General features: G+C 39.9%; 1 protein-coding gene across 1 annotated transcript; it reads right to left on the reverse strand.

Annotated features, from left to right (window-relative positions):
• Nucleotides 1–6,394: 6,394 nt before the first annotated feature.
• cyp1a (cytochrome P450, family 1, subfamily A) lies at nucleotides 6,395–15,031 on the reverse strand. Its single transcript, XM_084123813.1, has 7 exons — nucleotides 14,968–15,031; nucleotides 13,156–14,003; nucleotides 12,686–12,812; nucleotides 12,220–12,309; nucleotides 11,880–12,003; nucleotides 11,718–11,804; nucleotides 6,395–9,135 (listed from the first exon to the last, which is right to left on the reverse strand). The coding sequence occupies exons 2-7, from the start codon at nucleotides 13,993–13,995 to the stop codon at nucleotides 8,838–8,840; spliced, it is 1,566 nt and encodes a 521-aa protein (XP_083979939.1). The 5' UTR covers nucleotides 13,996–14,003; nucleotides 14,968–15,031; the 3' UTR covers nucleotides 6,395–8,837.
• Nucleotides 15,032–15,371: the final 340 nt, after the last annotated feature.

Genomic DNA, 15,371 nt, shown 5'->3' on the forward strand with positions numbered 1-15,371 from the left:
CGGAATATTATTCCAGTGTAAATCATCTGTTTTCTATGTGAATATATAGTAAAGTGTAATTTATTCCTGTGATCAAAGCTGAATTTCCAGCATCATTACTCCAGTCTTCAGTGTCACATGATCCTTCAGAAATCACTCTAATATGATGATTTGATGCTCAGGAATGTTGAAAACGTTTTGTGAAAACCGTGATATATTTTGTTTTTCAGGATTCTTGAAAGTTTGACAGAAAGTTCAGCATTTATTTGAAATAGAATCTTTTGTAATGTCTTTACTGTCACTTTTGATCAATTCAATGCATCCTAGCTGAATAAAAGTATTAATTTCTTTGATAGTTAATTAAAATATGTTCTTGTTGCTGTACTTGCATTGTCATGCATGAGTTAAATGTTTCTTTTTGCATCTCTAAAGTTCAGCAGCTCAATGCACTGCACAAAATGACAGAATTTCTTATGTCATTTTACTTCTTGATTTAAGAATTTTTAGATATTTGGAATGGAAAAAAGACAAAAAAATACCAAGTAAGAAAAGCATTTTTTGCAGTGTGCGAGATCAGACGGGAAGATTTGTGAAGGCCTGATCTCGACCTCAAACATCTCTTGTCCTTTTGTGCACAGGACCTGGAGTGAGCAGCGGTGCCGAACATCGCGTGTGAAAACACCGGCCCTGCCCCTGTCCGTCTGCACCTCGGCCCCGAGTAATTTGTGCATTAGCTGTTGGCCAGTAGCCCGCGAGGGGAGAGATTACACAGAGAAAAGAAAAGGTGAACCGCCTTCTCAATCAATATCTTCTGCCCTCGCCGGCACACTGCGACTCACTCCACTTCCTATTGTGGGGAATTTCCTTTGCTGAGAATGAAAGAAGGAAAGAGAAAGAGAAAAGGGGAGAAAGGCACGTAAACTTGCCTTGCGTAACCTCTTCCTCAGGAGGGGAGGGGGCGCTGTTTATTGATCTTAGTCACACGCATGTTATAAAGAGGAACTTTAGTATAGGCCGTTAGCACGCTATGGGAATCTGTGGAGGTCGCGCACTATCAGCAGAGGAAATGCCACCGAAGATGCCAGACGGCAGCCTGACACAATGATAAGTCAATCTCCCATTCAGGAAAATTTCCTGGAAATGCCTAGGAATCGCTCTAAAGGGAACAAAAAGTGCACATTGTACTAATTCTGCACACAGATCTGCCCGAAGCCAAAGGTCATCAAACACGGCCTGTTCAAAAGTCCTCTGGTTTGTAAATGAACAACAGCGGCTTTAATCTTCCTCACTCATTAATCGCTGCCGCGCGTCTGTAATAACAGACTGTCTAACGAACCGCTGATGATAGTAACAGGGGTGGATAATGTGACCTCTGAATGCCTCTTACACAAACATCTCAACCCACACTAGATTATATTTCTGCACTTTAACAGGAATATCTGGATTGTAAATGAACACAAAGCTCGTTTGTAGTGGTTTTAAATTGCATCTAATGTGATGGAGGGGAAGGTCTGTGATTTCAGGACTACATTCATCACGCACTGCGTGTTACTGTCATACGTGTTACTGTCATGCGTGTTACTGTCATACGTGTTACTGTCATACATGTTACTCTCATACGTGTTACTGTCATACATGTTACTCTCATACGTGTTACTGACATACGTTACTCTCATACGTGTTACTGTCATACGTGTTACTGTCATACATGTTACTCTCATACGTGTTACTGACATACGTTACTCTCATACGTGTTACTGTCATACGTGTTACTGTCATACATGTTACTGTCATACATGTTACTCTCATACGTGTTACTGACATACGTTACTCTCATACGTGTTACTATCATACGTGTTACTGTCATACGTGTTACTGTCATACATGTTACTGTCATACATGTTACTGTCATGCGTGTTACTGTCATACATGTTACTGACATGCGTGTTACTGACATGTGTGTTACTGTCATACGTGTTACTGTCATACATGTTACTGTCATACGTGTTACTGACATACGTTACTCTCATACGTGTTACTGTCATACATGTTACTGTCATACATGTTACTGTCATGTGTGTTACTGTCATGCATGTTACTGTCATGCGTGTTACTGTCATACATGTTACTGACATGCGTGTTACTGACATGTGTTACTGTCATACGTGTTACTGTCATACATGTTACTGTCATATGTGTTACTGACATACGTTACTCTCATACGTGTTACTGTCATACATGTTACTGTCATACATGTTACTGTCATGTGTGTTACTGTCATGCATGTTACTGTCATGCGTGTTACTGTCATACGTGTTACTGTCATACGTGTTACTGTCATACATGTTACTGTCATACATGTTACTCTCATACGTGTTACTGACATACGTTACTCTCATATGTGTTACTGTCATACATGTTACTGTCATGCGTGTTACTGTCATACATGTTACTGTCATACATGTTACTGTCATACATGTTACTGTCATGCGTGTTACTGTCATACGTGTTACTGTCATACGTGTTACTGTCATACATGTTACTGTCATACGTGTTACTGTCATGCGTGTTACTGTCATACATGTTACTCTCATATGTGTTACTGTCATACGTGTTACTGTCATACGTGTTACTGTCATGCGTGTTACTGTCATACGTGTTACTATCATACGTGTTACTGTCATACGTGTTACTGTCATACGTGTTACTGTCATACGTGTTACTGTCATGCGTGTTACTGTCATACATGTTACTCTCATATGTGTTACTGTCATACGTGTTACTGTCATACGTGTTACTGTCATCCGTGTTACTGTCATGCGTGTTACTGTCATGCGTGTTACTGTCATCCGTGTTACTGTCATGCGTGTTACTGTCATGTGTGTTACTGTTACTGTCATGTGTGTTACTGTTACTGTCATGTGTGTTACTGTCATACGTGTTACTGTCATACGTGTTACTGTCATCCGTGTTACTGTCATGCGTGTTACTGTCATGCGTGTTACTGTCATCCGTGTTACTGTCATGCGTGTTACTGTCATGTGTGTTACTGTTACTGTCATGTGTGTTACTGTTACTGTCATGTGTGTTACTGTCATGCGTGTTACTGTCATACGTGTTACTGTCATGCGTGTTACTGTCATACATGTTACTGTCATCCGTGTTACTGTCATGCGTGTTACTGTCATGTGTGTTACTGTTACTGTCATGTGTGTTACTGTTACTGTCATGTGTGTTACTGTTACTGTCATGTGTGTTACTGTTACTGTCATGCGTGTTACTGTCATGTGTGTTACTGTCATCCGTGTTACTGTCATGCGTGTTACTGTCATGCGTGTTACTGTCATGTGTGTTACTGTTACTGTCATGTGTGTTACTGTTACTGTCATGTGTGCTTCACACGCCAACCAGGATCTCTCAACTGATGACGAGGATGATGATGATGGCTGATTCCTCTGCCAATCTCTAGAACCTTCAGTTCCTTCATGTCTAACACACTGCGTAAAAGAGGGAGAATTTATAATACTCGTAATAATTTAATTAATTTTTAATTTTTATTTTTTAATACCATATCAGCAACATATTCATGGCGAACTCAAGAGTAATACAGTTTAAATAATCATAATAACAAAATTTAAACTAGCTGTATACAATCATTTAACAATATCATCTCTACAAACAAATAAAACAGAAATAACAACAATAAAAATTGTTATATAAAATATTTTTTTCCGAGGAGAAACTTTTAAAAATGTCTATTAATGTAGTTTTCTGAATAAAAATGTTGCCTAGTATCATATTAAAGCAGACCATTCCAAAAAAAAAAAAATGCTCTACAGTCAAGGAATACTTAAAAAATCTTCCCCTTTCAGTAGATAAACATGGGTAAGTCTCGCACATACAGTCTGGTCATTTCTATTCTCAAAATGAAAACAATGGTTAGGTCTTTCATTTGTAACTAGATGACAGTCTCTTCCTCTGTACCTGATAGACGGAGATGGACAGGCACACGCTTCGCCCTGAAACACACCTGCTCCTGGACAACAGGAAGTGACATCAGCATCATGACCACACCATGACAGTATCACACCACATACCATAGGAGAAAATAATAACAATATCAATATTTCACATGATATTCTTGATCCTCCTCATGCAAGGGACCCCCACCCTAAAATTTAATAAGCATATATCTTTTATAAACAACTAAATAATTTAGCTATAGACTGAAAAACTGATATTAGACTAAAATCAGTTTCTGTTAAGTTACATAATATATTCTTTCTACTCACCATAGTGGGCTACTGTTGTCACAGAATAGATTGCAAACAGGTAAAATGTGAATGGAGTTATTGAATGACACACAGGTTAACAGCAGGTGAGTCTCTGGATTGCAGATAGTTCTGGAGATACTGGCATATGGAGGAATAGTCTTATCTTTAGTAGGCAGTGGAGAGAAGTGGCTGGAGGACTGAAAACTGGCAGATGAACACACAAAGAAGACTGAAGAAGACAAAGGATGAGACAGTTCAATGCACAGGAAAGCATTGCACAGGCTAGTATTGCACAGGTTAATATTGCACAGGCTAGTGTTGCACAGGCTAGTATTGCACATGTTAGTATTGCACAGGCTAGTATTGCACATGTTAGTATTGCACAGGCTAGTATTGCACAGGTTAATATTGCACAGGTTAGTATTGCACATGTTAGTATTGCACATGTTAGTATTGCACAGGCTAGTATTGCACAGGCTAGTATTGCACAGGTTAATATTGCACAGGTTAATATTGCACAGGTTAGTATTGCACATGTTAGTATTGCACATGTTAGTATTGCACAGGCTAGTATTGCACAGGCTAGTATTGCACAGGCTAGTATTGCACAGGTTAATATTGCACAGGCTAGTATTGCACATGTTAGTATTGCACAGGTTAATATTGCACAGATTAGTATTGCACATGTTAATATTGCACAGGCTAGTATTGCAATAGATAGATAGTCAGGTAGAAGTTCAGGGTTGAACAATGAGACCAGACAATGTGAACTGGGTGTGCTGGTCTTTATGGTGACTGTTGATTGCGTGCAGGTGGTGTTGATCAGTAATCTGGTGATTAGGAATGTGTGTAGGAATCTGGTGCTGAGGGCATGATGATGGTGTGGCTGATTCTGTGACAACTCTGAATTTAAATGTGTTTATTTATTTATTCACATTTAAATTTTTCAATTCACATTTATTTGTATAGCGCTTTTCACAATACACATCGTTTAAACGCAGCTTGTACATATACAAAATGTACATATACAAAATCACAGTTAGCTAAAAATGTATTAATTTAAACAATGTAATAATTTAAGGCAGAAACAAAACTATTTAAAAAAAAACTATTTTAAACTATTTTATTTATTTTAGTCGATTTTTATTGTTTGCTTAATTTAATATAATTTTATTTAAAATAAATATATTTCATTAAACAATATTTTAAATTAATTTTAATTTTTTTAAGTAATTTAATTTTAAAGGAACACTGTGTAGGAATTTCTCCCATCTAGCGGTGAAATTGTACTTAGCATTCAAACTAATAATGTTCTCTAGCGCCTCGCGTTTTCAAATGCGTGTTGCAACTACGGTAGCCGTTATGTGCCAAGAAGCTATGACAACATGTCTTCCAATATCACTTTGTCGAGTTTAACTATACATGTTCTACTGTTATGCTGCCTATATAATAAAGTACACAACCAAGCAATGAAAAAAAGCTAGTAATTTAGACCGTAACATTGACTTGCCTGTCGAGAAGAAAGCAGACGACTTCAGCGTCTTTCTCCTTCATTAGCTCTTTCCACCTGGGAAAGGCTATCCCGACATTAACCCTCGTTTTTTTAAATCGCCGGTCACGTTTCCTTTTACATTCAATTTTTGGCTTTTTTGGCGACGAGGATTAACTAGTTATATCGGCATAACTATGATCCTGCATTATGAAGCGTGCCGGGGCCGTGACCAGCGCCTCTGATCTCCGTGTCCGTTCCAGCGGGTTTCAGTCACGTGACGCTGACTCTGAACGGAAACGCGTTGTGGAAACGGGTTGAGGTAGGCTAGTGCTTTTTGTCCCTCTCTGCTATTATAGTTTTTCAAGATGGCGGAACGACATGGAAGCCTCCATGGACTTACCCGTCCCATGTAAATAAAGATAATAAATTCTTCGCTTACGAGGATAAGTCAGATCATTGGCAGAGGTAATTTTACACCAATGAGGACATATTTATGAATAAAGACATTGATTTTAGCTAATAAAATACTTAAACTACACAGTGTACCTTTAAAAGTATATTTAAAAGCATCATGAAGGCGAATAAATGATGACAGAATCTTCATTTTTGGGTGAACTATCCCATAAATAGAGACAGATGGAGACAGACATTGACAATGGAAGTTTTATTATTCATTTAGCAATCATAAATAGCTTATGCAAAAACAATGCAACTGCTGGCAAAGTTGATATGAGAGCACATTTTCAGATTTACTTCAGACGTAAAGTTCCTTCATTATACAAGAGTCACAAAGAGTATCAGTGTTTCAGGAGGAAGATTTGATCGAGAATCATATTGATCGTCCAGAAGGACCTTGATAAATACAAAAAACAGTAGATCAACACTGTACAAACATAAGATCAGGCACATGGTACAGGTGTCAGCATATTTACACGAGGTGGATCACATTCTGGGATGTAATGAAACAGAAAACAGCTTCAGTGTTTGTTGTCCAGCATTAAGCTTATGAGAATATAAAGGCACACGAGCAGCTCCGGCACTCGCTCTTATCTCTGCTCTATATTTGGAAGCACAAATATGTTATCAGCTTTTGAGTTTTGAAAGGATAAACTCATACAGACGTGCATCTGCATTTGAGAACACAGATGTATGTACATGATAGAGGTGAGACTCTGGATTACGGCACGTTCACACCAGGACGAGAACTATAAACACGACGATAAAGATCTAGTTCTAAAAACCGCTCTCCATACTGAAGAATAGCAGAGTTCACGCCACAACTATAACGATACGGATATGAGGAACGCGATCACTTTCAGAAGGGTTTTTTTCCAGCTGTCGAACGATCAAAACACTGACAGCCAATCAGAATCCACTCGAATTTAAAGGGCTCGCGCATTTAAAATGGAAGACGACATTGTGGAGAAGTAAATCATTGTTTTGTGTAGTTTTTATTCCACTATTGACTTCGTTAGCTAAACTCAACTGTTAGATTAGATCGATTACACTAGACTCGCTCGATTCACTGTTTCGATGCGCACGAAACGCAGCGGCGGCCATTTTGTGACTATTGTTTTGTTCACTGTTGGATTATGAGATACAAACAGGTACGATTTTAAAACAGTTTAATCTGAAATCAATATCTCTGATCTCCATAATTATTTATGTGTTGAAATGCTGTGTAATAAGTGTTATGACTGTAAACCGTATCTCTTGAATGTCCGTCTAGTTTGATCTCGCCGCTGAAACTGCTCTCTCTCTGCGTTTAAAGAGCGAATAACATATTTACTCAGACCAATATTTCTGTCTAATTATTTACTGATGTGGCAAGTGTCCGTGTAATAAGAGGATAATGTACATCCAGCCGGTTGTTATCTCAGAATAAACCCCTTCAGGTGTGTGTGTGTGTGTGTGTGTGTGTGTGTGATCTCAGAATAAACCCCCTTCAGGTGTGTGTGTGTGTGTGTGTATGTGTGTGTGTGTGTGTGTGTGTGTGATCTCAGAATAAACCCCTTCAGGTGTGTGTGTGTGTGATCTCAGAATAACCCCCCTTCAGGTGTGTGTGTGTGTGTGATCTCAGAATAAACCCCTTCAGGTGTGTGTGTGTGTGATCTCAGAATAACCCCCCTTCAGGTGTGTGTGTGTGTGTGTGATCTCAGAATAAACCCCTTCAGGTGTGTGTGTGTGTGTGATCTCAGAATAACCCCCCTTCAGGTGTGTGTGTGTGTGTGTGTGTGTGTGTGATCTCAGAATAAACCCCTTCAGGTGTGTGTGTGTGTGTGTGTGATCTCAGAATAAACCCCCTTCAGGTGTGTGTGTGTGTGTGTGTGTGATCTCAGAATAAACCCCTTCAGGTGTGTGTGTGTGTGTGTGTGTGTGTGTGTGATCTCAGAATAACCCCCCTTCAGGTGTGTGTGTGTTTGTGATCTCAGAATAACCCCCCTTCAGGTGTGTGTGTGTGTGTGTGTGTGTGTGTGATCTCAGAATAAACCCCTTCAGGTGTGTGTGTGTGTGATCTCAGAATAAACCCCCTTCAGGTGTGTGTGTGTGTGTGTGATCTCAGAATAAACCCCCTTCAGGTGTGTGTGTGTGTGTGTGTGATCTCAGAATAAACCCCCTTCAGGTGTGTGTGTGTGTGTGTGTGTGTGTGTGATCTCAGAATAAACCCCTTCAGGTGTGTGTGTGTGTGTGTGATCTCAGAATAAACCCCCTTCAGGTGTGTGTGTGTGTGTGTGTGTGTGTTTGTGTTTGTGTGTGTGTGTGTGTGTGATCTCAGAATAAACCCCCTTCAGGTGTGTGTGTGTGTGTGTGTGTGTGATCTCAGAACAAACCCCCTTCAGGTGTGTGTGTGTGTGTGTGTGTGTGTGATCTCAGAATAACCCCCTTCAGGCTGATGGAAGACCTGATCCTGATTCTGATAGAACAACTGGCTGGATGTACATTATCCCTCACTATAGTTGTCGTTCCTGGTGTGAACGGGTCTTTATGACGGCTGAAACGACTGGCGCCAGAACTGATAGAACTGACATCTTTCAAATATTTGGCATCGCGAGCTTTTCACAGGATCGCTACGGACTCCGACTCGGACCGGATCAGGAGGCGTATCCGGGTTGTGGCGAGACTCGAAGCAGACAGCGCTTGTGCTTCATGGTCAGCCCGTATTCTGGTGTCATGTCCAGCATTTCTCCCGGCATCCCGCTGAACTTTAACCTCTGGAGAAGGATGGCCAGGAACAGGAAGACCTCGGCCCGGCCGATGGACTCTCCGATGCAGCGCCGCTTGCCCAGGCCGAACACCAGAACTTTCTCTCCTTCCAGCTTGTTGATGTCCGTCCCGTCGGCGCTGAGGAACCGGTCAGGGTTGAAGCAGGACGGATCCTTCCACAGTTCCCTGCAAGTAGAGACAGAGGCGTCACTGCACTGCTTTTCCTTTGTTTTCACCTGCAAACATACATGCGTTTGACACCCGCTGCTCTTTGGTCATTTGCTTTTTTTAGAATTTTTTTCTTCATCGGAAACTTATGGCGCTTTTCCACTGTACGGTACGGTACGGTACGGCTCGCTTCGGCTCGCTTTAAATGGTACCACCTCTGTTGAGGTTCCAAGCGTACCGTACCGATACTAAAATGTGACGTGAAAACACTGAAGATCACTGATTGGTCAGACAGAATCATCACTACCAGCGTCATTGTATTTACGACACGAGACACTAAACCCGCTAGATTTAAATAGCCAGTAGACAACAGCCAACGCTGTAGCGCCTGTTTTAAAAGTATTTGCTTCAAAAAAAAGAGTATAAACTTCCAAAAAAGAAATGGCTGAATCGTGGTCAGTGGACGAAGTGCACATTCCTCTCGTTGGTTGCCGAGGAGTGGATGGGGAAACACGGAATGAAAAATTCGCATTTAATATGATGATGTCATGGTAGTAGAGACGGCAACTATAACGATCAATCCCACCCACTTTGAAGCGGTACTAACTGCAGTGGAAAAGCAACCGAACTAAAGCGAGCCGAACCGTGCCGTACTGAGTCGAGTCGTACCACGCAGTGGAAAAGCGAAGCGAGCCGAACCGTTCCGCGCCGAGTCGAACCGAGCCGTATCATGCAGTGGAAAAGCACCATTGGTAAAGGTTTTGGCACTTGCTTTGTTAACACACACACTAAAAGATCATGGAGATGATTCGAACAGGTTAAATGGTCCTGAAACGAATAGTCACACTTGAGCTCCTCGTGATCAATAATGAGCGCATTGGAAATGAATGCGAGTCGAGTTTCCTCTAGTGGAAGCGTTCGGTACTGCAGCCGAACACACTCTCACTGAAAGCTATTTTTTTTACATATCAGACTAAAATTAAAACATGTTTTTATATATTTCATATAAAAATTTTAAATAGTATTTTTGCTCATTTATCATAACAATAAACGTAAAATTCTGTAACTTTTTTACAAACTCACTTTTTAAAACTTTTTTCACTTCAGCAATAATCTGCCAAGTGTCGTCTTTGAGAAGAGATCAAACTTCAGTCTGTGCTTTAAAGCATTCAAGATTTACCAGTTTAAGCTGGAAATTAAATTGTCAGGTCTATGCTCAAAAAGTGAATAAATGGATTATAAATACTAAAATATAATTTAGTACCATTAAATCCCCTAAAAATACAAAATATTAAATTAAAAAACAGTATCGAACTAAAATATATATATTCATTTCACTGAATTAAAATTAATTTTGGTAAATTTTTGACCGTCACAAAGGGTTAAAACCCTGTGTGTTTTTCTCCGGTTACACTGCCCTTATTTCTATATCTAGTTAAACTCCCCCTGTGGTGAAAATCCAGCTTTTAATGTTGTTTATGTGTCTATGTGGTGTTTTTAATGTGCTTTTAGACACACCATGTGTAAATTCATAAGTCGACTCCATTGCTGAGTATTTCCTCCTTAAAACTGCAGTGAACCAAAGACAGTCTCAAAAACACGCTTTGAAATCGCTGGTGTTTCTGACGTCACAAACTACCTTGTAACCAATCAGATCAATGTGTGATCGTCAACCAGTGGATCTCTGAGCTGAGTGAGTGAGTGGAGGCGGGGCTCATTTGCATATTCATAGAACCACGAATACTAAATGAGGCAAGGGTGTCGAGTTACATTCAAGATATTTTAAGACATGAAGATTTTTTTTTCAAGAAAAAACGTTTACATATGTAATTTTGGTGATCAAGATAAAGATAAAATTATTGACTATAGGGTGACTTTAAATCTATTTTAATAATTTTTCATTTACTATTTATTTTAATCCATTTAATTATAATCTTTTAATATCTTTACATATCTATTAATATATTTTTTATTATTTGTTTTTACATTGTTACATGTTCTCTAAACTTTTATGGCAACCATGTTTGAAAACTGCTTTAAGGAGTAACTGTGTCACTTATAAAAAAGTACTATGGTATTTTAGACATTTACTATGGTATAAGTACCATGGATGGAGAACCATTTAAATATATGTAAAAGTACCATAGTATTTCCACCTGATACTAATTTATTACACTATAAACTATACCAATTAAAAAAATTATTCGGGAAAAAAATGCATTATATTATATTATATTATATTATATTATTTAAATATATTTGTATTATTTAAGCAATTTTATTGTTTGCTTATTTGAATCTAATATAAATATCAAATTAAATATGTTTAAAATCATTGTACCATAGTATCGCCACAGACAGTACACTAATTTATTATATTATATACTATACCAGTTTAAAATATTATTAGGAAAAAAGAAAATGTGTTATTTAATTATTGATTGATAGAAATAAATGTGTATTGTTTGCTCATTTTAATCTGACTTAAATATATTAAATAATATATATTTCAAATCAGTACTTTCGTTAAAAACCCACAGTCGTCCTGTGACACTCGAAATGCGTCTCACAAGTACATGAACTCATTGTAATAAACTCACGGGTCGTGGTTGACTTGCCACTGGTTGATAAACACACAGGTGTCTCTGGGAATGAAGTATCCATTGAGCGACGTGTCTTTAGACGTGCTGGAAGAGAAACACAGCACAGTTAGCCCGAGTCACGCGTGTCTTCATGAGCTCATGATGCCGTTCTAGACTCACCAGTGAGGAATGGTGAACGGCAGGAACGAGGAGTGACGGAAGATCTCCAGGATGAAGGCCTCGAGGAGCGGCAGGTCCGTTCTGTCGGACAAGCGCGGCGTACGATCCATTCCGATCTTTTCTTCTACAAAACATGTTAATGCCATTTGTCAGATCAGAAGATTTTAAAACACAATCTCATGGAAATTCAGAACTATTTTACACTGCTGGCTGTGATCTGTTTGTGCCCCAGTGCCGGTTATGTTTAATGCTCAATGCTCGATAAGAGTTCACGTGAATCGCCACCTCGTACAAAACAGTTGTGTGTAAATGCAATATCTCTCCATCTAGACACACTCACTCAGTTCTGCCTGCAGGCGTTCCTGGATCTCGGGATAGGCCACTAGATAGACGACAGCCCAGGACAGAGCCGTGCTGATGGTGTCGAAACCTGCCGATGAGCACACACACACACACACACACATGCCTCAGTATCATCCATGCACCTGTATGAACATTCTGGCCGATACTGATAACCGATAATTCTTTATATTGGAAAACCGATAACTGATATATATATATATATATAACTTATAATTTTATCCAGCCGATATGACACGTTGCACTTATTTTATTTTACATTTTTGAAGTGATTTCAATCATATTTCAATTCAACTCCATCATGGTGAACAGTGCGCATCTGAAGCGTCTCAGCTGGAGGAAACAATACATTATTTATCGGCCAAATATATCGGTTTAAATAAGATTTCAAATGAACGTATATGGACTGATGCCGATATCTCTCGCATCCCTAATCCAGAACTCACCGGCTCCGAAGAGGTCATTGACGATCCCGACGATCTTCTCGTCGGACACTTGAACGTTTGAGTTCTCGTCCAGCTTGCGGTCTTCGCAGTGGTCGATGAGCGAGTCGGTGATGTCACGGATGTTGTCCTGAAACACATTTCGCATTATTGAGCGACTCGGACAACTTTTGATTTTCAAAATCTGACACAGTTATTGAACTGAACTGAATAAACATAGATCTGAGTAACATCATTTTGCATCATTGATTATTACATTGTTAAAATGTATACAATTTTCACTAACTGTGATTTTCTATATGTACATTTCTGAAATACATAACTTAGACAGTCTCCTCTGATAACAGATCACTGTAAATTGTAATGCATTTTCTGTAAATCTTCTTTGAAACGATGTGATTTGTGAAAAGCGCTGTACAAACAAATGTGAATTCAATTCTGTTATTTCTAATCTGACGTATAAAAGCGTTCACCTTGTCGAACGTGTCGTAATGATCCGAGACGATCTTCTGAATGAACTTGCTGAAGCGAGCGTTGATGGCGAGGAACTTCTTCATGGATGCACTGGGAAAGATGCGCAGAATCGGGATGAAATCCGCAGGATTCCCGCTTCCAACGATCTTCCCGAACTCGTCGCTCAGGTTCACCAGACCCACCAGCTCGTCGTCGTCGTGGCTGTAGCGGCGGCCGAAGCAGATCCCGCAGATCACGTTCGCCACGGACACCACGATGTGCCGGAACGGGTCGAAGCTCCCGTCGGACTTCATGACGGTGTGAAGCCTCTGGATCAGATACAGTCCCTCTTTGCTGATGTGTTCTTCCAGAGCGCAGGAATACTCGGAGCTCTCGCCCTGGACCGTGGAGAAGGTCCTCAGTGCGCTAAGAGCTAGTTTCCGACGCGCACGCCAAACTCCCACCTGATCCGTGCTGAACGCCAAACTCTTCCCGTCGCTGATGAACCTGGTGCTGTAGAGATCGGGACGCCCGGAGAACTCCTCGCCCTGTTTGATGAGCGCCTGTCGGATCACCTCGTTCCCGCTGAGCACCACCACGGGACGCATGCCGATCTGGATCTGGAACACCGGCCCGTAACACTTACTCATGGCGGTCAGGCTCAGATGCGGGTTGCTTCCCACTTCCATAACGTTCCCGATGATGGGAAGAGGCTTGGGTCCGGGAAGCTTCTGGAGCCCGTCGGGAATCTTGGTGCGCATGAGGCGCATTAGCAGATACACCACACATATGGTGATGATGGCCACGAGGCTCTCGGACACTGAGATCGGGCCCAGAACCGGGACAACCGTTAGAGGCATTGCTGAACCTGCGCGAAAAAACAAGAGGGAGATCAAAACGACTGAGATGGAGAGAAAGAAAAGATGCGTCTTTCTGCAACCACTGCATGAGGTTCTTTAGTGCATGCATGCAAATAACTGATAGATGTTTCACACAGGATAATGTATTAATACTAGAAAAAAAGGTTACTGCGCAAAACAAGAGAGAGTTCAATATGACTGACTGAGATGGACAGAAATAATGTAGTAATACTAAAAAACAAAGAAGGTGTCTTTCTGCAACCTGTGAGGTTTATTCCAGTTTAACCAATGCATGTTTGGTTATTTGCATTTTATAAAATCTATTAATGATAAACTAAACTTGGAGTGATTTGCCTGAAGGTCAGCGCATATCTGACACACACACACACACACACACACACACACATGTTAGAGGCATTGCTGAACGAGTTCCCTGCGCAGAACAAGCCCGAGATCAGACCGACTGATGATGGACAGAAGTCATCAGCTCTACTGAAGAAAGGTGTGTCTTTCTGCAACCCTTGCATGAGCTTTATTACTTCATGCATGCAACTAACTGAAATATTTTGCAGTTTAACCAATGCATAATGTTTGGTTATTTGCATTTCGCAAAATCCATTAATGATAAACTACACGTGTAGTGATTTGCCTCAAGCGCATATCTGAGACACACACACCTTTCAACGTTCAGCAAATGCCCTATAATACACTAATTCATGCAGTGCAACTCCATATTTAGTTCTGAAAACTTTCTGAACAAAAGGAACATATAGACATAATTAAGTTTATATTTAAATCTAAAAACTCTATAATGACCATGCACACCAGTCAATGAACAAGCTGTACAATATTGTGTAAAACAAGTAAGAAGAAACTAGAAAGAATTCATAGTTTGCAGTAAAAATGATAAAATGACATCAGCACATATGATCAAATATTCTCCAATGGAAAAGGCATTGACAGTTGACTTACACAGAGTGATCTGACGCTTATTTCCCTGTCTCTTCTCTTCTGAATGTGTGTATCCAGAGTCAATCTGTGTGTTGAGGAGTCCTGCGCGAGCTTTATAGCGGACAGCGCGTCGCGATTGGCTGCTGCTCGCGTGACGTCATGCTCCGTGAATGAGTGAGATGTATTTCTGATCGATCGCTCAGTTATTAATGAGACTCTTAATGAGTTCTCTTGCGTTTCCAAAAATCTATATGACAATATTTTTTTTAATTAAAAAAAAAAAAAAAAAATGATAGGCTATATATATATATTTTTTTCTATATTTATTTTTATTATAAAATGTAAATTCAACACGGAAACTTAATGAACAATGAACATAATGATCGGAATTCAACAATGTTTAGTATACAGCCTATATTACTTAT

The sequence above is a fragment of the Abramis brama genome (genome assembly GCF_963993115.1).
Source record: "Abramis brama genome assembly, chromosome: 9".
NCBI classification, from domain to species: Eukaryota; Metazoa; Chordata; class Actinopteri; order Cypriniformes; family Leuciscidae; genus Abramis; species Abramis brama.

Coding starts and splice junctions, on each gene's coding strand:
- cyp1a (XM_084123813.1), bottom strand. CDS start 13,995: ATGCCTCTAACGGTTGTCCCGGTTCTGGGCCCGATCTCAGTGTCCGAG. Junction 12,004..12,219: donor ACGCCTGCAGGCAGAACTGA/GTGAGTGTGTCT, acceptor CATGTTTTGTAG/AAGAAAAGATCGGAATGGAT. Junction 11,805..11,879: donor CCGTTCACCATTCCTCACTG/GTGAGTCTAGAA, acceptor TTTCTCTTCCAG/CACGTCTAAAGACACGTCGC.